The 25,242-nt window shown below is 39.2% G+C and overlaps 1 protein-coding gene across 2 annotated transcripts in view; it reads left to right on the forward strand.

Moving 5' to 3' along the window:
• The first annotated feature begins 462 nt into the window (after window positions 1-462).
• The window catches only part of AKT3 (AKT serine/threonine kinase 3), a 147,401-nt gene continuing 122,621 nt past the window's right edge, over window positions 463-25,242 (forward strand). The window contains exons 1-2 of one of the 2 annotated variants that reach the window (XM_066315970.1): window positions 463-880; window positions 13,255-13,409. In XM_066315970.1, the coding sequence (XP_066172067.1) occupies window positions 13,364-13,409 (46 nt within the window). In that variant the 5' untranslated portion in view covers window positions 463-880; window positions 13,255-13,363. The remainder of the gene's footprint in view (window positions 881-13,254; window positions 13,410-25,242) is intronic. The other variant, XM_066315971.1, reaches the window with a different exon arrangement.

Genomic DNA, 25,242 nt, shown 5'->3' on the forward strand with positions numbered 1-25,242 from the left:
GGGCGGGGGGCTGTGTAACTGCAGAGTGCGAGAACAAAGGGAACTAACCCCGGGACACGCACACAGGGCCGGCGGAGGGCCGCGATGCCGAAAGGGAAGACCCAGACGCGGTGCGGCGCAGCGCCGGCGAACGCCGCTGCCTGCTGCCTGCATCCATCCATCCATCCTCCCGCTCCCACCCGCGGCCCGGCGGCGGGACGGGACACGCCGCTCCGCTCGGCTCCCGCCCCTGCCTGCCTGCCTGCCAGCCGGGCGGGCTGCCTCGCCTCCCCCGTCCTCCCGCCTCCCTCCGCCGCTCCCTCCTCCTCCTCCTCCCTCCCTGCCGCCCGCCCCCCCACCCTCACCTCAGCCGCCCCCCTCTGTCTGGCTCCCCCCGCGCTGTCTGGCGGCCCCCCCGTCCGCGCCGCGCTTCTCGCGAGAGCCGGGGATGCCGCCGCCGCCGCCGCCACCGCCGCGGAGGGGGAGACACTCGGGGGGAGCCGGTGACGTCGGGAGTTTTCCTGAAAGTCAATAACGAGCCCGGCGGAGGCGGCGGGAGGAGCCGAGAGCGGGGCCCGGGCGGCTCCGGGGTGAGTGCGCCGGGGGGGAGCCGCCGCCGCCGCCGCCCTCCTGACCCCGCGCATCGATGTTGCGGCCGCGCTGCCCGCCCGGGCGCCTCCCTGCGTAGCGGGGCGCGCAGCTCCATGTAGCCGCCGCCGCCAGCGCCCTGGGGCCGGAGCCGCCTCCTCCCGCCCCCGCGGAGACACCGGCCGCCAGGGACCGCCGAGCCCGGCGGGGGTACAGGGGAGGAGGCAGCGGCGCCCTCCCACCCCTTCTCCCCCCGAAGCCGCCGCCGCCCTCGGGCTCCGCAGCAGCGCCCGCGGCGCCGCCGCCTCTGCAGGTACGGGGCGGGAGGGGCCGGGCGGCGGCGGGGGCGCTCGGGCGGCGGCGGGGGCGCTCGGGGAGGGGATGCGGGGCGGCGGCGCGGCGGGGCCGGGGCGGCGGGGAGCGCGGGGCGGGGGCGCCCGTGGCCTAGCGCCGGCGGCGGGGCGGGAGCGAGGCGGAGGGGCGGGGGTCGTCCCGCCGGGGTGCGGGGCCGGGGTGGAGAAGGGCGGGGCGGGGGCGTTTCGGCGGGGAGAGTTATGTAACGGGGGGGGGGGGGGCGGCAGGGGCAGGGCAGGGCGTGCGCCCCGGGGGCGCTGGATGCGCGGGGCCGGCGGTTCCCACGCGGCGGCGGCCCCTCCCCGCCTCCCCTCTCCGCGTCCGCGCGGCGGGCGCCGGTGCCGGGACCGGCGCGGGATTTTATCCGCTGGGAACTTGTGTGCGTGTGCGCGAGCGTGCCCGTGTGTGCGCGCGTGTGTGCCCGCGCAGCCCCTGCGCTAAGAATAGCTCCGCGCCCCGCGGGCCGCCGGTGGCAGCGCCTCGCACAAGGGATGATGATGCTGATGCTGCTGCCGCCGTCGCCGGCGCTGGCTGCAAGTAAACAAACCGGCCCCCCCGTCCGCCCCCGCCCGCCCCCGCCCGCCCCGGCCATCATGGAGGCCGCGGCCCACATGCAAAAGTTGATGCGCAGCCGGCTGCCCCGGGTGACCGGCGGCTGCCCCGGGCCGGGCCTGCGGCGGGGTCCGTCCGGGCGGGGTCTGTCCGGGCGGCGTCCCGGCAGGTGCTGCCGCGGGGCGGGGAAGGCCGGGCGGGCCCTCGCTGAGGCGGGCCGTGCCCGGTCCCCGGCTCTGCCTGGCGGGGGTCAGCGCGGCGCCCCTCGGCAGCGAGATCGCAGCGCTATATATTGTAGTTTAAATGCAAATGATCGTGATGTAACGAGCACTACCGGGCTCATAGGCTGCGGGGTTGCTTTGTATGGGCACCGCTTCTTAGTTTACTTCTGGATGGGAATACAAGAGGTGTGAAATCGCCAGGACTGGTTCACATTCTCCCATGATACGTTGGTTAAATGTGGGGGAAAAAAAAAAATAGAAATCTTATTTTCCTGAGGGTGGAAAGGATAAACAGTTTAATCTCACTTGACCTTTATTCTGGTTTTTTCCCCTCCTACTTTAATGTAGTTATTTGTTGACTGGCTCCTTGTGTATATCCACATCGTCCCATATTTTTTATGAAGACATGTCCCAGTCTCTGTTTAAGAGTTTTATTACAAAAATTATGACATGCCTCATACCTGCACTGGCAGTTTGTTTCAATACTGAAGAAACATAGAGCAGTCTCTTCTGCTAATGCTTGTTTAGATCTTGCTAAAACTTTGCTAAACATGGTTCCCCCCATTTCACACATAGAGGGCTTTATTTCTCAAGGCAAGAAGCATGAAGATAAGTAGACCTTAACTTATGACAAGTAACATTTTAAACATGATCTCCTGTTTCTGTCAGCTGCTCTATAGGCAAGATGTGCTTGTTTAGAGGAATATGGAAAGAGAGTACATGAAGTAGAGAAGGAAGCTTGTTTTGGCTTGTAAAGTAAGTGTACTACTTAAGTTTGTAGGACTGTTCGGTTGTGGGTTTTTAATTTTTTTTTTTACTTTGGTAGAACCTATAAGTTGACCCCAGTATGTTTAATTGGATTGCATTACTAATTATAGTTCATGTGGATATATTTTGGTTGGATGCAACCAGTAAGTGAAGTTCAAATAAGGGCCAAGGAAAAACTTCAGAGATAAGACGTCTCTGTTTCCTAGAAGGCTACGTGTATTGTTTGAATAACTAATTTTATTTTTTTTTAGTCTGATGTGAGTGCATGGTGTGTGTGTAAACACAGATAATATTAACAAGACTGTCGTGTTTTAGACAGTTTATTCTATGGTGCATTACTCTAGGCCTAAATGGATTCATTAAACTAGTCTCCTTAGTTTCATAAATAGGTTCACAGAAAGCAGTATTTCAGTGTTCTACTCCCTCATTTGTTCTGCATTTTGGGAGTAGATGATGCATTTTTGAGCAAAATGCTGCTATTCTAGGGGAAGTAGGTGAGAATTCAGACAGGTTATTAGTTTTAACTTTTCCCCAGTTGAAGTAGATACAGTTGTAAGGATTGGATAGCATTGATGTGCACTAGAAATCGTTGACTGTATGACACTGGAACAAATGCTTTGTCAAAGGGAAAATACTCTGGTGTGTTTTTTAAAGTTTGTCTCAAAACCACTTACTTGAGCTCTGCAGATGTTTGTAACCCAAGCTTCTGTTTGCAAGACACTAACCAGAAACCGTATCTTAACTTCCTACTGCATTTTGCAACAGCATGTATCTGAAGTTTCTACTATAACCCAAAGATCCTTTAGACTACTTGGAATTTGCCTAACACCGAGTGATTGTGTGTTTTTTTCACTTTCTGGGTGCTCATTTTCCCAGTTTAAAGAGACTTACTAAATAATAATTTCTATGCCCAAGAAGTATTATTTGCTAAATAACTTTGAAATACTCAATTGTTTTGGAAGTTATGAACCATTACTGAAGTGGTTTGTTGTTAAAATGTATTTGAAATTTCTGTGTTCTGAGTATGAAGATGATACAGTTTCTTGTAACTGCTTGCAGTTTCATTTTGTGCTGTTAATGCAACAAGTGATGTGGACTTGGCAACATGGTAGCCTAGCTTTCCTTCAGTTTTGAAGCAGAGGCCCAATATTCTTTGACAGTTTTTGTGGCTTGGGCATGCTACTTATTTTAGTCCACACTGGAGAGTGGAAGGGTGTGGACATATAGTGACTGAAAACTTTCTTGTGCCATACTTTCATTTTGACATGGAAAATGCATAAACACATTGATTTCCTATGAAAGTAACACACCATAGTATAACTGCATGATTTATAGGGGGTTTAGTTGTGTATATAACGAAAGTCTTCTGCTCGCTTTTTTCCAACTAATAAAATAAATTTATTCTGTTCAAAATGTGCAATACTCCCTTGTGAACTACAGTAGCAATTAAAAAAGAAGGAAATAGTTAAATGTATGCACCTATGAGTTTTGTTTAAGTTAAAAGGTAGCTTTTATTTTCAGTATTTGTATGAAATTTACAACCCACTTCTTGTTGAAGTACTGTCTTTTATAAGAAAAGATTGCCAACTTCAGTGCCCTCTCGAGTTTTTCTAGAATATTAGATTAAGTTGTGTTATCTCGGATTCTCATTCTGTTAAGATAGGCCTAATAAGAATAGCATGGAAGAGGCAGGGGGTGCTTTCTAGCACAGCATGTAGTTCAGGAAGTTTTGCATTGCTTGTGAGGAAAGGTGTGGTTTCAGTGAGAAACTTGCTTGTTGACCGATGTGTTTTCTTTTGCTGTACGGAAGAGACTTCCCCAGGATCACAGGGTCTCCTTGGTAAATAAATGTGTTGCACAAGTTACTCTTCTTTGCAACAAGTTGTTGTGGTATAGAAAAGTTTACTTTCTAAAGATAAATTGTACAATAGCTGGAAAAGCTGATTCAAGGTGTTTAAAAATTGATGTTAAAGACTGAGAAACAACAAAATCCCCCAAAACAAACAGCAAAAGCCTCCCCAAAATCCCAACCCAACCTAAAACCTACCAGCAAATACTAAAACAATGAATGTGAAAGTTAACTTTTTAGTATTTTTCTTAGTATAAAAATGCATCTTTAAAGTTTTGGTTCATGCATTTATCTTGGATAATTGTATGAACAACATTCTGTACTGCCCATAAGAGTTTATAAGTGAAATTTATTTAGGCAAATCACTAATAAAAAAAAAATGCAAAAAAATGCAAGGGTATAGTAGGTGATTATTTGACATTTTATCCTTGTTCTATGGCTCTAGATCAATAAGTATGGGCATTTATGATGCATGCCAAGGATTTTAAACAGATTATTCTTTCCTTTATTACTTAAAGATGTTGTTCAGGTAGTAGTAGAAAGATGTAGCAAAGGTAATACTTCAAAAAAACCAAAAAAAACAACAAAACAACCCAAGATTTAATAACATTAAATGTTATAGGCAAGGAGAGTAGGCATATTTGGCTTTTGTATGTGAAGGTACTTACTTTTGCTCAATTTAAAAGTTTGTTTGATTTTTAATACTATTTGTGTCAACACTTATTATGTTGAGCATCAATAATATAATATATGTTGAACCCATCTTGACCAATCTTCTTCTTCCACATATTGAGTCATATTGATCAAAAATAGCATTAAGAACACATTGTTGCCCTGGGATTTTTTTTCTGCTGTAATATCCTGGCTAAATAACAGTAGTGATTTTTAAATTCTCTTAAGAATGCAGCTGAGACCTCAATATTTCATCTGCATGTCTGAATGACTTGACAGCGTGGTTTGCCAAACTTCCCTGCATTGTCCATGTGACAAAGTTGTTTGAATGCCTCCTATAGCAGGAGCAGAGATGAAGACCCTGCTTCAGCTTTAGATCAATGAAGATCTCACCACTGTCTTTTCTGTAGGTGTGGAATGTCAGTGCCTAACAATCAGCAGCTTCTTGTACAGCTGGTTTAACGCCACAGAATTAATGGAGTGGTTCTCAGTCTCAGCAATCTTGCAAAACAGTTTCTACCAGCACACATTTATTTTTTTCGCCTCAGCATTCAGTGTGTTTCTTGAGATATGTAATTGTTGCAACTTGCCTCATGAGCATTTACTGAAATTATTATACCCTTTTCTAAATGTATTGATACACTTTGAGACAGGGAATTAAGGTTGTACATGTGAGTTTCATGTAATCTGACTTTTCATGTAACACTTGCCAAAGACCTTCACCTAGTGAGCTCTGCACTGTGTGTAAGTTAGGATTGTAGAGAATTCCTTCTGTCCTTAGGAAATCCAGATCTCAGGTTGATGAAAATAATGCATTTTGGATGTGAGCAAGAAGATCCAAAGGTTTTAGGTTAGAAGTTGATTATGTTCTAGTCATGTTTCAGTGTCAGGATTTGACAGTAGGTTCAGCAGTGTTTGGTTGCTCTTTAGAAAGGAATCACAAAGTTCATTCCTATTACAAGACAATTCAGAATTTGATTTGTTCAATGTAGACATAGTAAATAAAATCTACTATGTAAGAGTTTATATAAAGGGTTTTATAAAGTTGTTACAAGTAGATTTCCAATACATTTTTTTTTCAAATTCATTGAGGTTTTTAGTACAAAATGTAGTTTAAAAAAGTATTTGCCATACCTATCATGGAGATACCTCGGGATTTTTTAATATTTGTTTTGAAAACTGTAAATATGTCTACTTAGAAAGTATAAATAAAACCTCATACTACGTATGAGTAGCTATTTGGTGGGCATGTCACTGAACTTTTCTCATGTTTTATATTAATAATTTGAGAACCGTTTTTTCTCCTCAGTACTTTCTCATTGCTCATCAGTAGTTCATGTATTTCTGTTTTTTGTTTAGTGGTGTGCTTGGTCATTTATGCTCAATACGGAGTGGTGCTGCAGAAAAGTTGCCACCACAGGAATAATTAAGTACATGAGATTAATGAAACTTTGGTTTGTATTTCTTAAAAGGTATCTTTTAAAATGTTTCCTAAAATGACTAGGAATTTTCATATTCTTTGAACTTCTGGAAATTAGGCTAGGTTTTTTTTTTTTCCTGAGTCTTCTAGACATAGAGAAGTAATTTTAGTTTGTTTTAAAAATATGGAACTTATGGGGTTTTTTCTTCATTGTTTGAGTATTTTCTAAACTATATTTTTAAAGAGCAAAGGAACTTTGTCTCTAAAAGACAAGAATTAGTATTCCTCCATTAATCCATGGCAAATTAAACTTACTACATGTGTTTTGGAGGATTGAGTGAAGTAACATTATCATAGTTGTGGTACTCAGCTCAGTTAATCTTGATTTGACTTCCACTGAGTCTCAAAACTCTCACAAGATCATTGCCTCAGTAACTCTTTTTTTATACATAATTTTAGCCCTCCCTTCATCTTTTCTACTTGAAATGTATTCTTTGGTTACATTTCGGACATACTCTAGTAAGTTTTATCTCTGCTTCTGTCTGCTTTTCAGTTGTTGTTTTATGTCATTTGAGTGGGACAAAAAGGATTTAAAGCATTTTTGTCAATAAACACAAGGCAAAACAATGGGTTGTTAATGTTTCACGTGGGATTCTAAAGAAGCAATTTAGTTACATTTAGAAACTTCCTTTATACCTTGGTAAACAAAGGCAAGGGTGGCTTTGTTCACCTTGCTTTTATTATACCTTTGTCCCTTAAAATAACTTGCTTTGTCATTGTAATAGGAAATAAAACACAGAATGATGGTTTCTTTCCTGATAAACTTACTGAGTTGCAGAATCTAAATAAAACATCTAACTTATTTATTAATATTTCAGTGTGCCTGCATTCTCCTAACTAGGCTTATCTGAGCATATATTAGTTATGTGAAGCTTTTTGACATACTGAAAGTGAAAATAGAACACTGCAAATATTAAGCGTGCATGTAAACATGCATTGGAAAGAGCTATTTATGTTTTTCCAAAGTAGTCTGGTTTTCCTTACCACAAGGTGTAGGCAGTGCCATTTTCCTACCATGTCCCTCATTATTCCAAATCAAAACTTACAAAGTGAAGTTGTTACAAGTAAATTTCTAGTACCATTTTTCTTAAAGTTCATTGAGGCTTTTAGTATGAAATGTAGTTTAAAAAGTATTTGTAATGACTATCATAGAGATATCTTGGGATTTTTTAATATTTGTTTTAAAAACTGTAAATATGTCTACTTAGAAAGTATTGTAGGTATCTTTCAGAATTTTAATCGTGTGTACATGAAGTTTACCATTTTATAAATTTAAGATCTATTTTCTTTAATATTTTTTTGTTAATTTCTTTGTCTTGTCAAATAAGTTAATCTTTTGAGGTGGTTTGATATTGTGGGCTTTTTGTATTTCTTTTTTTAATTTTTAATTGACTTAATAAGTTGGACAAATACTATATGCCTAGAGGTTTCTTTTTCCTCATTCTAATTGTGATAGTATTTAAATCAGTCAGTATAACCAGAATTTCAGAATAGGTAGTTTATAAAAGCCTGCATAAATACTTCAAAATTTTTGGATAAAGCACTAACCTGAATGTGATTCTTCCATTAATAATATAGTCTAATTTGATTTAGCAAGTTTTGTAGCAATCTCTGTTATGTCACATAGTCTTTTGTGTAATTTTTGATGATGTGCAATATATCCTCTGTTTGGCCATCTTTGCTAGGGGAGGAGGATATGCATGTGTTTTTCATATAAGTAAAACCTGGATTTCAGCTTCCATTCCTAAAGATAACTCTGGTTAGTTTAGAGCTTTGATATTTTGAATTCCTTGCTCTGAGAGCAGAACCTGCACTGGAAAGAGTTACGGCCTGCTCGGCTGTTTGGGAGGAGTCAAACTCAAATTTGAGAAGAGCCCTTAATAGCTTGATCTGCTACAAAAAAAAGCCCCCAAAGGAAGGAAACAAACGTGTGTGATGGAAGCCACTGAGAACTGCTTTTTTGGTGATGTGGGTATTGTGTGCATGTACAAAATGTTTCAGCTACTCTTCTGAAAAATAAGGAGGTAGAGATGATGAGATTTGGCTCTGCTTACATGAGGGACCAAAGAATCTCAGTGAGTCAGACAAAGGGAATCAGAAAGTTCACTTACTATTCTTTTTTCCCCAGACATTTTACTAAACAATTAATTACTTGTAGAAAGGGGAAATGGTAGTACTCATATGTTAAGATAACAAGGTTGAATGATTGACTGAGTTGATAATGGTCAAAAAGTTATGGGGATCATCTCTGGAAGCACTGAGATTGATTCTCCTGGTATTCTCTCTGGTAACTTCAGTTGGTAAATGTGAGAGTTTCTGTTTTTTTCTCAGCTCTAGAATTGTTGAAAGTACAAGCCTGTGTTTGTGAAAGTTCTTACAACAGAGAACTGAATCATACAATTTACACTGAATTTATGGGTGCTATCTTCTTTACTCAGCTGTCTCTTGTCATGAGGAGATTGAGAAGATGCCCACATTTCCAAGGAGTCTTGTCTGTTGTTATGTATCTCAATGATAATTCACTTGCACATAGTGGTTGTTAAATGTAGACCTGACACACAGTTTTTAGTTCTTCTGCTTGGAAGAGATTTCTTTCCTTCTCTCTATTCACCAAGTCTCTGTAGGTAGCTGACTGCTGTGATGGGCATCCTTTAATTTCCAAAGAGAAGCTGAGGAAAAGCTGTTTTTCTACTGAACGGTTCATTGCTCATTTTAATTGTCGATATTGTAGTTCCCATATTGTAGCATCATGAAGTAAGATGGTTCTTCTCTATATTGCTGATATTCTTAAAGTTCAAGATGAAAACTGAGAAGGTGTTGGCTAGTTTTTCCCATGGCTCAGGGACTGGCACAGGGATCTAGAACTCTTGTTGCTTGTAGTAGTCTCGGCTTAATCCTTGGTCAGAAAGTTGCCTTTGCAACCTTAACAGCTACGAACTTAAAAGTAAAATACTAGCTCTTTAGGAGTGTTCTGAATTGTTTTATCTCACACTACAAAGGTGGCTTAATAACTTCCTGAAGAAAAAAGGAAAAGTTGTGCGCTTTCTATGAGATAAACCCCCCCCAGCAGGTGCTTGCGTAGAATCATTTAGGCTGGAAAGGATTTTTCTAACCACTAAGCTAATACTTCCAAGTCTACCACTAAACTGTGTCCCTAAATTCACATGACTTATTGTAATGGAGTAGATTTTTACATCTGCATTGTAAAGTATGCTTACAGTGGGCTCTTGTATGTATTGTGCGTATACACGACTGTCTGATACTGTCTGCAGAATACACACAATATGCTTTTGGAAAAATATCTTCCAAGTTCGATAAGAAACAAAAAAAGGGGGGGGAAAGCAATCTGATGTGTTCTCTAGTTGCTGGAAAGTATATAAAACCAAGTCAAGTTCTTCCCTGTAGGAAGCAGCTGTAATGCAAAACATCATCAAATCTAGTTCTAACATATTTTTCTCCTATTTCTGTGGGTTCCTTCTATATAACAGTAAGGTAAACTGTAAAAATTACTGCATGCCAGCTGCTGAAACTTCAAGTGTATTGGGAGAGCAGAGTTGATTGCTAACAAGTATTTAAGTTCTATGCCAGATGTGCAGAATAAAGATTTCTGTAGCTTTTCTTGAAGTAGTCGAACTATAGATGAAATGCGGTTTTCATGTTAGAGTTTTTGTTCTATGTGTTTCAGACAACTCCTTTACATCTGTGCACAATTCTTTATTGTATCTTCCAGGAAGAAGGCTTTTGTGTGACTGTTTTTCACTATAAGGCCAGTTTTGGTCACGATAAGGAGTGATTCTCAAAATTCTGCTCTTCTGGAGCATTGCTGAATGACTTTTAGAGTAAAGGAGTACAGCTTTTAGAAAGGCTCAAAGGCATTTAATAAGGGATAATATTATAGATGCTTACAAATGGCTTCTTGAAAGTGTAGTGTGCCTTTATTTTCATTAGCTTTTTAATGCTTTGATTTTTCTCCTTCAGCTTCCTATGTAATTCAGCTTGACTTTTAATTGCCCGTTAATGGAGCAATCGACACAACCATACAACTGTTGGTAATTCTGAAGTTGTTTCTGGTAACACTGTGAAGCTAAACTGGGGAGAGTGCAGTTAATTTTATCACCATATTTATGTGATTTTTTGTATTTTGGGGATTTTGTTCAAAATTCAGTAAAGCAGTACATGTGATGGGTGGGATGCAAGCCTACAGACACACTACAGATTGTTTCAGGCACTGTCTGACATGAAAGTCGGTCATAGATCAGATTTTGATTGCGTAACACTAACTTAATTGTAATCAGTGGGTAAATAGGGAGCTTCAAGCGTGAATTCATTCATAAATCATGGACTGATTGATCAGTCTGTGGGCAGACAAGATTATTGCTACTTAGTACAGAAGGTAATTTCTTACAGCTATGTCTTTATCGGTAAGAATAAATCATTGCACTGCTCACAAGTGCACACCAAAAATGGAAAGTGCATTAAATTTACCAAAAGGGTAAAATGTATTGCAGCATATGCCAACCCAAGGTGAATACTGAGTGTTACACTGCTTCTTGTGTCTTTATAGCTGGAAAAAAAAAATTCAACCGAGATTACTTCTCAAAGAATGCAATGAAAGTCTTGTAGAAAACCGAACTTAAGTTGAATATTTGGAAATTGATGTGCATACACTTCCTTCCCAGAACAGCTGCTCTTAGGTCACAGTTGTTTGACATCCACCTCTGGGCTTTGTAAAGATTTATGGGTTTGTAATAAGAGCTGATGCTGTGCTGCAGTGATCCAGAACGGCAGAACAGCAGCCTGCTTTCAGGCGCGTGTCTTAATCTGTCAGATCTCTTTTCATGCACAGCTGATAGACTTGCTTATCTCGTTTGAAGCATGCAAACAAAAGTTCTGATAATGTCTGACCCAGAAATTAGCTCTCACATTAGTAAGGTGCAGGATGTGGAAATGCATGCTTTGGTTATTTCTGCTGTACTGGCTTGCATATAAAATGATGCCTAAGCAGCTAAAGTTAGATCAATTAACATCAGTAAAGCATTTTCATGTCCTTCCAAAATGCGCATAACATTTTCTTTTAACTCTTATGAAAGCTTAAACAGGGTGTGTTTCTATAGACACAGGTGTGTGGTGTCCTGCTGGAGATGACAGGGTGTTGATGCCAATGCCAAGGGTTGTGTGTCACCTGCGCAGGTCTTGCTGCCATATCTGGCAGTGCCGTGGGGATGTCTCAGACATACACTAGCCAATATTACTTAAACTTTGCACTATTAATGAGTTTAACATTGTGGTTTTTTTTTTTTACTTTTACGTGGCCAAATTACTGCGTGTTTTTGAAAAAAACTAGTTTAGTGAAAGCAAGACTTAAATGGGCACATTAGAGTGTTTCTGTAAAACGGGGATGTGCTGTATTTTTGTTGCATACCACTTGAAAAATTTCTCATGCCAAGTCTTATTTTGCATGTTAGAGCATCCATGCAGAAGTGGCCTTCAATCTAGCTGCTGTGTCATGCAGATACATGTATTTCAAATGATAAATAAGAAATAACCTGTATGTCTATAATGGTTCAGTTTTTAGTTTGTACTTGATTGTGCTAAAAAATTTGATTTCCCAGTGCTTTCTTTATTCATTTGTTGCACAGATTGCTTCTAGCACAGTCATATTTGTTTCTTTCCTGTTTATATTTGTTGGTCGCTCTACTAAATGGATATATATGGGCTGCATTTACAGCACTAAACTTGTGTGTGTGTGTGTGGGGGGGGTCCTGTTCTGTGCCACCACTGTGTACATGTGTGCTCCTGTGTGTAGAGCTGTGGAAGGGTGTTCCTCCACCATCAGAGAAATCCTATTTCTTGGCTTTCCATGCTTTTCTGGAAGAGCATTATTTGAATGCTTTTTATTTTGAATGTCTTTTTATTTTGAAGGTTAGAGGGGAAAGGCAGTTTACTGGCAAAAGGAAGCATCTCCTGGCCTCTGGCTTCTCTTCCTACTTAGTTGTAGTGCTATTTATCTCTTCTTCACAGCTGTTAGGTACTCTGGGAGTGAGGTGGTCAAAAGAGAGGGTTGTGGCTTCTGACAGTGGTATGTCCTGTTCCAGGACTAACTTCCCTTCTGTGCCCTGCAGGCTGAGGTTTTTAGGGAAAAGAGCACTCTTGTCACTGCCTGGCTTAAAGCTCCTGCTTTTCATAAACAGAACATTTGGGGTGTTTTTGGTTGGTGTGTAATTTCAATAAATTGTTTTTTTTTTTTTTCCTGTTTCTGTACTTGGAGATGATGCTGTTTTTGAAAAACTGTTTTAAGTTCAGGATTTGTGTTGGCTACAATAAAATTATAGTGGAAGTAGCAAGAATGTAACCTTTCATTCCATTTTCTCGCACTCTTAATATGATTGTAGGTAGCCCTAATCGAGGAAGCACTTGTCCATTGCATGGGTTCTGACAACTGTGGGAAAACTCTTGTGTGTTCAGAGTTGGGCCTTTGAAGCAGGGTCGGCAGCCTTTCATTTAAAACAGCATCCTGTGCATTAGTACAAGAGAATTCTGCTGTATGCCTTTTATAAAAGTGCCATATGACTTAAATTTTAACACATTCTGCTGCTTTTTAGTGTTGTAGCGTTCATGGAAAATGTGCTGTAAGACTAGAAACATGATTGTGTTATACAGTTAATTAAAAATAAAGGCAGATTTTTAATATGAGCTCAGTCAGTGAAATACATCAACAAAGACTTTTTTGTTGGCTGTCAAGTGAGAAAAACAGAAAAGACTCAAATTCTTTCTCTAATATTTCCTTCCAGTCTGACTCATCAGTAGAAATTGTGAAGAGCTGCAGAAGAGAAACCAAACAGACAAACTGATAACTCAAAGAAATACTCTTTTGAGTTTGGGGTTCAGAGTGGAGTCATCATGAGCGATGTTACCATTGTGAAGGAAGGCTGGGTACAGAAGAGGGGTAAGTTCTACCTTTTAATGGAAAGTGCTTCTGATGTCTCCTACCCTGTCTGCAATGGTATTACATGGTCACATAGGTGAATGCTCTTGATTTATCCTCTGGTCTGGTACAAGCTAATCTGACCATATGCTCAGATTAAGGCCTTGTTGGTATTGATATGTAACCCTCAGCGCTGCCCCTGTTTGTGGGGGTAATTGACAGTGCAGAAAAAGTTGGACTCAGTAATTCCCACTTCACCTTGAAGCTTGTTGCTGCAGCTGCTGTTACCTGTGCATCAGACTGAGCTGGCTGTTGTGGCAGCTGGAAGAGGCACTAATAGAGGTGTGCAGTCAAAGGTTGCCTGGAAGCTGCTGTAGATGTGATACTTTGTGTGAAATTTGCTAGATGCCAAAATCATTAAATGTGGCTCAGCTTGTGTTACGGACGCAAGTAGTCCCAGTAAAATCAACATAATACTTGCATAAAGCTCAGCATACTTAGCAGACCTGGAAGCCATATGATTAAAGAATATGTTCCTAACTGTAAGCCAGTATAAAGTATGGTTTTCTGTTATATTTGATTTCCTGTGAATTATTGAGATGTCTGTTTAAAATGTTTCACAATTGCAGCTTTAGGGAGGTTGCTGTGTGTTCAGTTTGAATGTGAAACATCTAGAAATATCTGGCATTCATATCATGTGATGAACTTTGGATGAAATCTTCCATGCTTCATGCTGCTCTGCTTTAGGTTCTGGTTGGACGGATGATCATTTTCAAAAGAATATAATCTCTCTCTCAGAGAGGAAGTGATCTAGGTTTTAGGGTGATTTATGCCATGAATTTTTGTGATCCTAGCCCAGAAAGATTAGACTGAAATAGTGGGAACAAAATTACCCTTTAATTTACAAAGAAATACTTTGCTTCAATAGCAGTGTGTGAAGACAAAGATCATTATTAGCTTTGCTATTGCAGATTGACATTAAATGTCAAGGAAAGCAAGATAATGTGAGAAAATTTTAGTATTCTTTTATTATTCCTGCATAAATTGTATTTCAGGATGCATTATGGGTATTGTAAATGAAAATAACCTTAACCATGTTAAGCTTAAGGCCTACTTCCTATTTTGGAGTATATACCTGTATTTATAACAAATAATATTTTACATGACAGGAACTATTTAAAATTTTAAATTATTTTTCCGTTCCACCTTGTTGTTTATTCAGTTTGGAAATCTGATTTCCTTTTTTATTATTTCATATAAATTTCTTTCAAATGTATTTGAATGGTTAGGATGCTCCAAATAATTTTCCTTTACATTACTTCAGTTCCTTCAGGTTAACATTGTTCATTCTTATTACAACTGCTTCCAACTTCTTGAGCACTGGATATACATATATTAATTACTAGGATCCAGAAATGGACAATATATGCTGATATTCAATGTCTTACTTAATATTTGAAATTCTGAAATGTTAAATAAAGGCTTTTCTTCTCACCCTGTTTTACCATCAATTAATTGAAGAAAAGCCCAGCTAGTTGACATTTTGAGGTCAGTTTTGTTAGTAATTGTTTTCTTTTCCAATTGAAGACATTTCATGGCATGCATTTTTCCATATCATAAATAACTTTGAATTTATGATTGGTATCTTTTTCTTCTTACTATCTGTAACTCTGTAGGTTTTAGTGGAAATTTTTTTAATTCCATCTAATATTGTCTTTAATTTTCTTTGTCTGACTTACTCTGGTTGTTGGTGGGTTAAAGTATTCATTTTGTTTCTGGAAACAAAAGGAAAAGCATGGTTGTATTTCACAATGCTAAGAATTCATAAGCATTTTATTCAATGGTTATACATTTCATGTAATTACAGCTTTTACTCTGACCTCGCTCTGGAGTAAGAAAATCAAAGTTGTTAAATGCATTTGTTAAATGTTGCCAGGAAAAAGTATCCAGCTTCAGTCTATATTCTGAGAACATGCTCAGTAAACGCTTATTTTGGCAGCTAAATGCTCTCTGTCTGTGCTAAGAAGCATCGTGGGATTGGGTAAAGCTGTCTTGCTTCCACAAGGGATCATTCTGTTACAGTTTTAAAGTGAATTCTTTGATCATCAACACTTGATACTCATTGGCTCAGTTCACAGGCTGGTTTTGGTAGGTACAAACCATGTTCCACCTGGAGAAGGTTGAGCGTGGGATCTCTTCTCCAGGCAGACACTGAATGAATTCCAGCTCAAATGACCAGTCCCTTGGACAGCCCTGAGCCAAGTGTATGGTGCAGCATGAATTTCTGAGGCTCTAGACTCTATTTATCTAGAAATAAAACTTGTAAACTCTTCCTACTGGGAACATAGGGGTCTGGACTTCTTCAGTTGACTGATCTGTTTCTATTGTACTGAATTATATGGTCATGTGACTATAGTCCTGGACCTCTTAAAATTGTCCACCTTAGCAGTCAGTATGGTTTGTGATACAAGGAAAGGGAAAAAACTCCAACTTCTTTTTGTGATTCACAGCCCAGTCAGGAGTATGAGGATGACCTGAAGTATTGGGATGAAAAATGGTTTTGAGGAGCTGTCTAATGAGATGGGACATTATAAAGGCGAGTTAGGCAAACTCAATGTAGAAATGAGAAGGGAGGACTAAAAATAGAGCTGGGGATATGTCTCTGGATTGAGACTCTGCTAGAGAGAGGCTAGGGAAGACAGGGTATGTTAGGGCATTGTGAATGGCTGTGAAATGCAGTGAAAACATGTTTGCTTTATTATTATTCTTAGTGCTGTATCCTTGTCAGTAAGAGGGCTGAAGGCTGTGTGTTTGTGAGGTTTTAAACCTTCTGTTGAGCACTGAAGAATCAGATGTGATGCTACACAGTTGGCTTCAAAGCCCTGTTTTTCTGTGTATGCTTAAATGAGGCACCCATTAAAATATTAATGCTTTACTTGAAGTTAAGAAATGGCAGAATTAAGTTTTTTGATACTTGGGCTTGGAGTAGTCTTTAGGAGAAGCAGTTTCAGTGTGGTGAGACTAGATGATACTGTGAAAGAATAAGCAGTTGTATATGAAAGGTCAAATAAACAGTGATGACAGGCTGGAAGTGAGAACTTTGGACAGTAGAAGACACAAACCCCAGGGAGAAGCAGTGCCTGAGAAGCTTGAGGAACCCGGGGTCCCACGTGAAAGGAGACCCTGAAGCACAGTGACTTGGTGTGCCTGAGCAAGTAAGTAATGCAGCCCAGCAAGAGCAGATTTGGAGAATGAAATTATTTGTAATGGGTACTCAATACCTATCTACACTTAGGACATTTGTAAAGTGAAGTGGGTGTTAATTTGGACTGGCTTCTGTCTGCTTCTGTGCCCCTTTGGCAGTGGGAGTGTTCCTGGAGTACATCATGTGGCTTTTAGTTTCATCTGAAAGGAGCCAGGTTTGTGCCCTGTGGGACTGCTTCAAGTAGCAGATGAAAGTGGATTAACTGGGCTGATGGGGAGATTTGCTGCAAAAGCGCTTTCCTTATCTGAACTAAAGTACTAATTCAGATCCCTGTGAGACATCAGGACTTGAACAACTGTAGAGCCAACAGAGCAGTCTTCTTAGAGCAGAGTCTCTGCTCAGGCAAGAGAGGAGTGGGAATGTATTTTGTAAGGATGGCTTTATGGTTGTAACTCGCTGTCTTAGATCCAGTGACGAGAACCAAGCAGCTCATGGCCTGTCTCCACGTGCAGCTGCAAAGATATTTTTGCAATTCACTGGCTAGTGAGGATAATTTTTCTTTCTTTCTGTTTTCCAGTTATACCTGTAGCCAGATTAGGAGAGAGATGCATTGTATTCCTTTATGAATTTATTTTTTAGATGACAGCAACATTTTTCCTTGTAATACATACAAGGAATGAGATGAAAGGGAAGCAGTTTTGACTAAGAACATTAAATACAGTGACCTGAACCTTGTTGCTGATATGCAGAAATTAAATATTTGATATTACTGCAGTTAATGTAAGCACTCTGCGGTAATTGATGAAATGACTTTTACATTTTGGATTTGCAGAGGACAGTGTTTTGCAGAGGGAGTATCTTTAAATTTATGTAAAAGAATCCTTAATTTTACTTAACATGCTTTTATGGTATTTACTAAATAAAATTTAATGATTTGCAGAGAGGGATATGCTTTTAATTTATCAGTTTGGAAACAGATTTTTTTTTTTTTTACATTATAAACATGCCTAGTGTGATTGAGGCTGTATCATTACAAAATTATATGTTTTGTGCATATAATTCATGTGATATTTTTTTCTTTAAAGTCAGAGTTTTCTGAGTTGTAGACTTGACCTTGTCTTTGGTCTATAATAGTCACAACAATTAGATTTAAGAATCTTTCATAACTATGCTTAATTGCAACCTAATTTCTTTATATATAACCTGTGCACAGAATTTCAATTAATTTAAACATAGGAAAAGATTTAAGAGTTTCTGTTACCATGTTATTGAAAGATCCTTAGGGACAAAGGAAGAATTGACACAGATGCTAACTTTTTAAAGGACCCAGTTCTAAATTTAATGTGTCAGCTAACTTTTGTCTTTAATTGAAAGAGTAAGGTTTTGGGTTTGGTGAGGATATACCTAGTGTGTAAGGCACACCACGATGGCTAATCATTGTTTAAAGACAAGGCGATATGTTGTCAGTTTAAGTCAGCGCTTGTGTTGCCCAGCTTGGATTGCCTTACCTCTGTTTGGGCTTTGGGGTTCTGGTGTGGTGCATTAGGTAATGCAGTTGGCCGTGGCCATCTTCCCATGACTCACGTGTACCAGCATTCCAATTTTGTAGAGAGGGAACCGAAGTCCGTAATGTTGTGGCTTAACTGTAATAACTTAAGAAGTTTGATGTAATGAGCTGGTGGTAAAAAAACAGATGTCATGAAGCTTTCCTGTAATGAGATTGTCCTGTAAATAGTGTATCACTGAAATAATGTGATATGATTTTTCACTCAATGTTTTCCTTTTTTTTTTTTTCCCATTTTTTCTTCTTTTTAAAAATACCTTTAATAACTTCTTAGTATCTAAAATGGAAGTAGTGTTAGTATTTCTAAACTCATACAGTTCATAGAATATGTTTGATTTACTCTGATGAGATTGACTCAACTCCGCGCTGTTTTAATTTTTGAGATTCAGGATGTGATGCAGGTATCATGGGATTTTGAGAAGTAACTGTGTGGAAAATATTTACTGTTGTATCTTCTATCAAGAAGAATAAATAGCATAGTGGAATAAATCTATTGTTCCAAATAGTAATAGAATTGTTGTTTAAAGTACAGATTATTTATAGTCTTAGGGTAACGTGTCTTCTCCCTCCTCCCTCTGGCTCAAATCCAGAAAAAGAACTCTGTTATTTAATGTGGTGGACACTGGGTTTTACAGTTGAACCAAGACCAAACAGATGTTAATTTTGGATATGCACACTGGAGATTGAGTTCATGTGGTATGTTTGAGGTTTCTTTCTTTTTTTTCTTTTTTTTCTTTTGTTGTGTTTGTGGGTTTTTTTCAGTATGTTTTTTTAATGGGGACATAAATGCCTTGATTGAAAAATTAATCTCAGAAGTTATGGTATTAATTGAGTGTTATTCACAACCTGTCAGAAATCTTGTTTGCAGATTGTCTGAATTATTTGAGCAATTTAACACACCTCTAACAAAGACAAATTTAAACAGACTACGTTGAACATCTGCTACACGAAGTAGAAGAAATTTAAAGAATTTTTTCCTGATTATCTTAGCAAACAGTTTAAGGTAAAGTCTTGATTGATAAACAACTTGAAACTAAATAAGCCTTTCATACTGTAGTTGTTCTACTCTAATTTTGTCTAATTAATGCAAAACGTGAAGTTCCGACAAAATAATTGAATATAAAAGAGGCAATTTCATGTGGACCAAAGGGAGGAAAAATGGCAGTGTGACCTTTCTTATATCCTTATATGGCAGCTACTCTTTTTTTTTTTTTTTTAATTCCCCGATAAGAGATTGCTGTATCTTACACTCAGTGTAGAAACGGATTTAGGTAAATCTGTTGCTCCCATTCAGCACTGTTTGGGGTTTGTTTGTTTGTATGTTTTTGTTGTTATTGTTGTTTTTTTGTTGCTTTGCCTTTTTGTTTGTTTGGATGTGGTTTTTTTCCCCACATATACTATGAGCAGAGATCTATATATTTTGATGCTGTTTTTCTGCAACTACCCCACTGGGAGAGGAGGGCCTCTGAGCCCTTTCTCTCTCCCACTCACTTTGTAGTTGACTACCAAGATCTTCCTTTTGGAATAATTATAACCTTTTTATCCATACTTTTCCTCGAAGAGGAAAGATCACAACCATATGAAAATCTTAAACTTGATGTAACTAGGATGAGGTGTTCTCTTTGCTGAATAACTTTATTCCATATACTTTTTTAGGTAGTGCATAGATCAGTGTAATTTTTGCAACTCTCCACCCTGTACTATTACCAGTTTCTGTTCTTAAAGCCAGTTTCCAATAGAAATCGAAGCATTTTAAACAGTCTCAAGAATACCCTTGCTGCAATATCCTTGTTGAATACCAGTTTAGATAATTGTGCATGGTTGATTAATTTTTACACCTTTTAAAAATTGTTTTTGTTTCATTGTAGCTATAACACAGTTAGCAGTTTTTAAATGGTTGTACAGTTTTGATTCTCACCAATAAAAATGAAGCTGTCATACATGGAACTGTATTGTAGGTGATAGGGGTTAAAATTCTGTGCATGGTCTTTGATTGATTGTGTTAGTTCCTACCAGTAATATGTCAGATAGAAGATACAGTAGTATCTTTGAATGGAGGTGTTCTATGTCTGTAATAATAGTGTATTGTTAGCATGGAACATTCATGGGCATATCAATACTTTTGACCTTGGAACTACTGATGTTTAGATTTCTGAAAAGAAGTTACCAAATTCAATACCTAAATCGAATCTTTGTTTTCCCTGCAGTTGCTTGTAAGGCATGTTTCTGGTACTTACCACTTTGGGCTTAAAGCTTTTGCATATCCAGATTTTTATGGTACAAAAGTGCTTTTGCTATTCCTGACAGCAACAGGTTGCTTGTTAGACAGGAAGATACCTGGGCAATGGGTGTTTTGGAGTGTTCTGGACCCAGTGGCCTTACATATTCTTGTATGTCTGTCCATTTCCTGTAGAATGAATGCTACCTGGTTGTTCACATTCTGAAGGTTTTCTCTACTTAGTTACCCATAAGAGCAATACTTCTAAAGAAGCAAGGTTGAACATTTTGTTGCAGGGTAAGGGAAGCAAGATATTAACAATTCATTGTCCTTTTCCTGCTCACAGCCCTTTTGGCCTGGCAGCAAATTTGCACAACCAGAAACTGTCCAAGGGATGTTGTTGTGGAAGAGTTTGAAGAACCATTTGGCAAATACGTGTTTTCTGTTTATCAAAACCTACTTTTTACTTGAAGCTTAAATAGTCACGCTGTATAATACCTTTGGCATGCTATAATACATTGATTATACTTGAAATTCCTTTGTGTTTGTGTTACTTTCACATTGCTTTTGTAAGGATAATATGCTTGTAGTGCCAGAATTTTTGATACCTTGTAAAAAATCATCTTCTCTCAATGTATCTCCATGCCAGTCTAACAAATCTCCCAAGTCTGTGATTTATGTTATTTTAGAAGCATTTAGTGTATCTGTTCTTCTCACCTCAGCTAGGTCAATCAGCTTATGCCTCTGTGGGAACCACTTCTTTAATACTACCCCTGCTGTAATTGTCAAAAACATTATTGAGGTCAATAGCTGCAACTTGAAACTAGGTTTTGAAAGAGTTTTAGGACTGGACTAAGAACTCAGAGTTTTAGGGCATGAGACAAATGAGACTGCAGATTGAGATATTGAAAATAAGCTTTTTTTCAATAAAGAAACTTCAGGGAGAAGACCAGGGAAGAAACTTTTATAACCACTCAGTGCTTGGTTGTCTTCTGTTTTCTAAGAGGAACTGTTGACCCTTCATGAGCATCTTGATGGATTGCAGACAAAATGAGAGGCTTTTTTCCATCATAACATGGAAAGATGCTGGTAATGAGTGGGATTTATTCTATCTCCAGGTTCTTGAGAGCTGTTTAATGTAAATTGCAGACAAAACGTTGTTGCTTAGCTCCAACAGCACAGACCTTAACTTGCTCTGGGAGGGATTCCTGCTTCCCAGGGTAGGACTCCATCAGCATAATAGAGGCAAATCTGTTGAGACATGCTTAAATTTTGGTTCAAGCTACATATGAATGTTTCCAGAGCTTTCCTTTGGATGCATTGTCACATCTGTTCTTATGGATTTAAGAGCCCCTTGGCAGTTGGGTGAGTGGTGGTCACAGTGTAAGGCAAAGCTTGTAGTAGTTGATAATTGGGAGATTTGCTTCAGATGTATACTCCTTATCTGTAATGTTGGTGTACCTCCAGTCTCTTTTTTTTACAGTGCACTTTAATACCATCTCATACTCCTTTTGCTCTATCTCCCAGCTACTCTGCGTAGTTATTGATTCCTTCCTTCCCTTGCAACTCAGGGCATTGTTAGCTTACTTTATATAAACCTAAGTAAATTTCTTTGTAATCAGATCATTGCAAGGGAGGTCTTATTTACTGTAAATTCTTAGTTTATAGTTTGCTTTCTGACAAAGTGCTTTCTTAAAAACTGATAGGAAGATAAGAAATGAATGTGTAGATGCCAGAACTCTGATAAGAAAACACATTCCCTTTTCCTAGACAGATTCAGATCACTTACAAATTGATGGCTGTGTTGACTTCGGTAGTAGTCTTCCCAAAAATTTTGAATTACAGTATGGTAGCGTGTTAATTGTGTACAATTAGCAAGTTCCCAGTTTCATTAGTTACCATTTTTTGCATTGAAATTCCAAATTGTGTAATCCTCAGTTATTCACATTTAAACAGTTGAAATGTAAAAAAAATTACTGAGCACAGCTTCCTGATAGAATTTTATCAACATTGCCGCAATAATAAAAAAGTTACTGTAACCAGAATAATGTTCACAAATAGCTGCTGATTAGGCTGAGGTACTGAGAACCATACCACCAACAAGATTTGAAGGCTACCTGCTACAGATGCTCTGTGATTTTGGTTGTGATAAATTCATGGACATCCTAGTTAATAGTGAAGGAAGACATGTAAGACAATAAATTATATGAAGAATTGGGTCAGTGGTACCTTAAATTTGCCACTCAGTGTTGTGGAAACCTGAATTTGTCCAGGTCACAGTTTCGCTCAGATGAAATGGAAATAGTATTGTTACTTCACCTCAGAGACTTCCTGAATGTGAGTTTGTTTATCTTTGTGAAACTTCTAAACATCTTACATTACAATATTCAGGCTTTTAAAAATATAATTTTATGTAATTGAAATATAATTTTTGTATAGGACGTACAATGAATCTAATTGTTGAAGTTTAGCATGAATGAGAAGAAGTGGAGTTTTTTTGATTTTCTTTGTCCTGATGCATTGCAGAGGAAGAGGTAAAATCTGTTAGGTTGTACAAAGAGATGACTTGCTAAAGAAAATAGAAAAATCTCAAGGTTGATTCTTTTGTTAGGTGTTTTCCAGAGAGACGGGAGGAAACCCTTAAACAATGATCATTGGGAGAGAGTAATCTGTAAGAACATGGCAGCATCTCTCCCTATGCTTGGACACTTTTGATCTCATGAAACTGCAGGTGGATTAGTGGTATAACTTTTGCACATATAAAAATTCCTTCAAAGCAGTGTGCTTCTATATAGCATCCTTTGCTTTACTTTGAGGCTGGTATTCACTGTTTTGAACTGTGTTGGCTTTTATAATATCATGCCAGTTTATGCATGCTGACTAATACATTGGAAACTTTTCTGAACAACTTTATTCTTATCTTGAGAAACAGAAGCAGCTACTATATTTTAATTAGAAGCTTGCAAACTTGCCCCTGATGCTCTTCCATGTTTACTTGAAACTTAAGTGGAAGCTGTTGCTGAAATGGGGGAAGTGTCATGTCCTCCCCTAGCTCGGTTGTGTTGGCACTTGTGCTCATAATGGTGACATGGTGAATCATGCCAGGAAATTTATCTGGCTGAAAACGAATCTATTTTTATTTTCCTAGCTAACTTTCAGATGGATCATTTCCCTGACCTGACTCACCGTGTAGCTGCACAAACAGTAGAGCTGGCAAACACGCGAATGGGAGAGCAGCCACGTGGATGGGCAGGACAGCTCCCTGCTAGTGGCAGCCCCCACCTTTGCACGAGTGAATTCAATCACATTTAGGACTACCACAGACTATGGCACAACTAGTTTGTATTTCAAGATGGTTTTCTTTGAAATTCATGTTTAGAAAAGGACCATTGATTTTTTTCTGTGCTAGTCTTAAATGTGATTGAATTAAAAGCTGCCACCAGGAGGCTTGGCTAATTCCTATTCCTGTGTGTTTATAGTTTTTAAACAAACAGAATTTTTTCACAGAAGAGTGACTCGGCTAATGTCTGGAAGATTAAGTGGTTCCTTAATCTAAATAATAGAGTAGCTTTGTAATTCTCTTGTGGTTATAGCTTGAAAGGTGTTTAGAAAGAGTATTTTAACCCGAAAACTCTGAAAGCTGATGATGGACATGTACTCTTCTGAGGGTAGCGGGTTGTTGGCTTCTAGCTGTTATTCCGGATTAAAATGATACTTGATGGTTTTCAGAGTTCAGCATATTTATACTCTGTTGGTGGACAATCAGTGAAACTTCAGGTAATGTTAATTTGTGAGAGTCTTGAGTTTTCTTGTAGATTTTCTGCTGCATTAGGTAGAATTCTTGCAAAGTAAATTTTGTCTGAACTTCATCCTTTGCAATGAAAACACCACCTCTGGGTTTGCTTGGTTATATAACAAAGTTTGGAGAATGATCATGTTCTTTGATTTCAACTAGCACATGAATATTTTAAATTAATTTTTGGTGTAAACATTGTATTTAAGATCCCTTTGGATGGTTTTCAGTCTCAAGATCTTACACTTTTAATTTACACCATGTGCGTAGGATTTTCTGTGGAACTCCTCTTGGCAGAAAGAGGCTTATGTAGAGATGATGAACATTTCCCTTTCCAACTATCCGTGCTCCAAAGGAGACGGGGAATTGCTGCTATTTGCAGCTCTGTGGACAACCATGCTGAAATTAGTTGAAATAGAAAAATTTCTTGGCAAATGAACCAAATGAAGAATCAAAAAACCCCCAAATGAAACCAAACCAGCTGGTTTTAGGGATTCTTTCAAAAACTTTGTGTTCCCCTCCTTCCTCTCAAGGGTAGAGAAAAAGATCCAGGAAGTTAGCTGCAGATACTATTTTGTCTACAAATGGAGAGCAGGGGAACAAGTTACAGCATGTTATTTGTGGTATATAATAGCTGTGTAATACTTACTAATGTATTTGTCTGAGATGGTTTTTGTGCCAGCTTCCTCCGTACCCGTATAGTCATTAATAGGTAATCACACAGATGTTGAGTGCATTGGTAGTGAGGTTTTAAAGACTCTACTGTAGATAGGTACTGATAATAATAATAAACCAAATAATAATAAAAATACTACATTTTTACTGTTATTATTATTACTATAGTTATCCCCCTCCTTCAATAAAAACTTGACCCACTCAAATAAGGGCACATTCCAAAAAAATCCAACATTAATAGGTTTTTGTGTCTTTTTGAGGAACATACTTGAATAATTTCACTTATTCTTGCATAATAATATAAAATCCAAATTTGTGTTGGTTTCTTGCAATGAATTTTCCTCTAAAAAAGGTAACAAGTTGCTACTCTAGAGCAGAACAAAATAAACAGGGACAAAA

Source organism: Sylvia atricapilla, chromosome 3 (assembly GCF_009819655.1).
Source record: "Sylvia atricapilla isolate bSylAtr1 chromosome 3, bSylAtr1.pri, whole genome shotgun sequence".
Lineage (NCBI taxonomy): Eukaryota > Metazoa > Chordata > Aves > Passeriformes > Sylviidae > Sylvia > Sylvia atricapilla.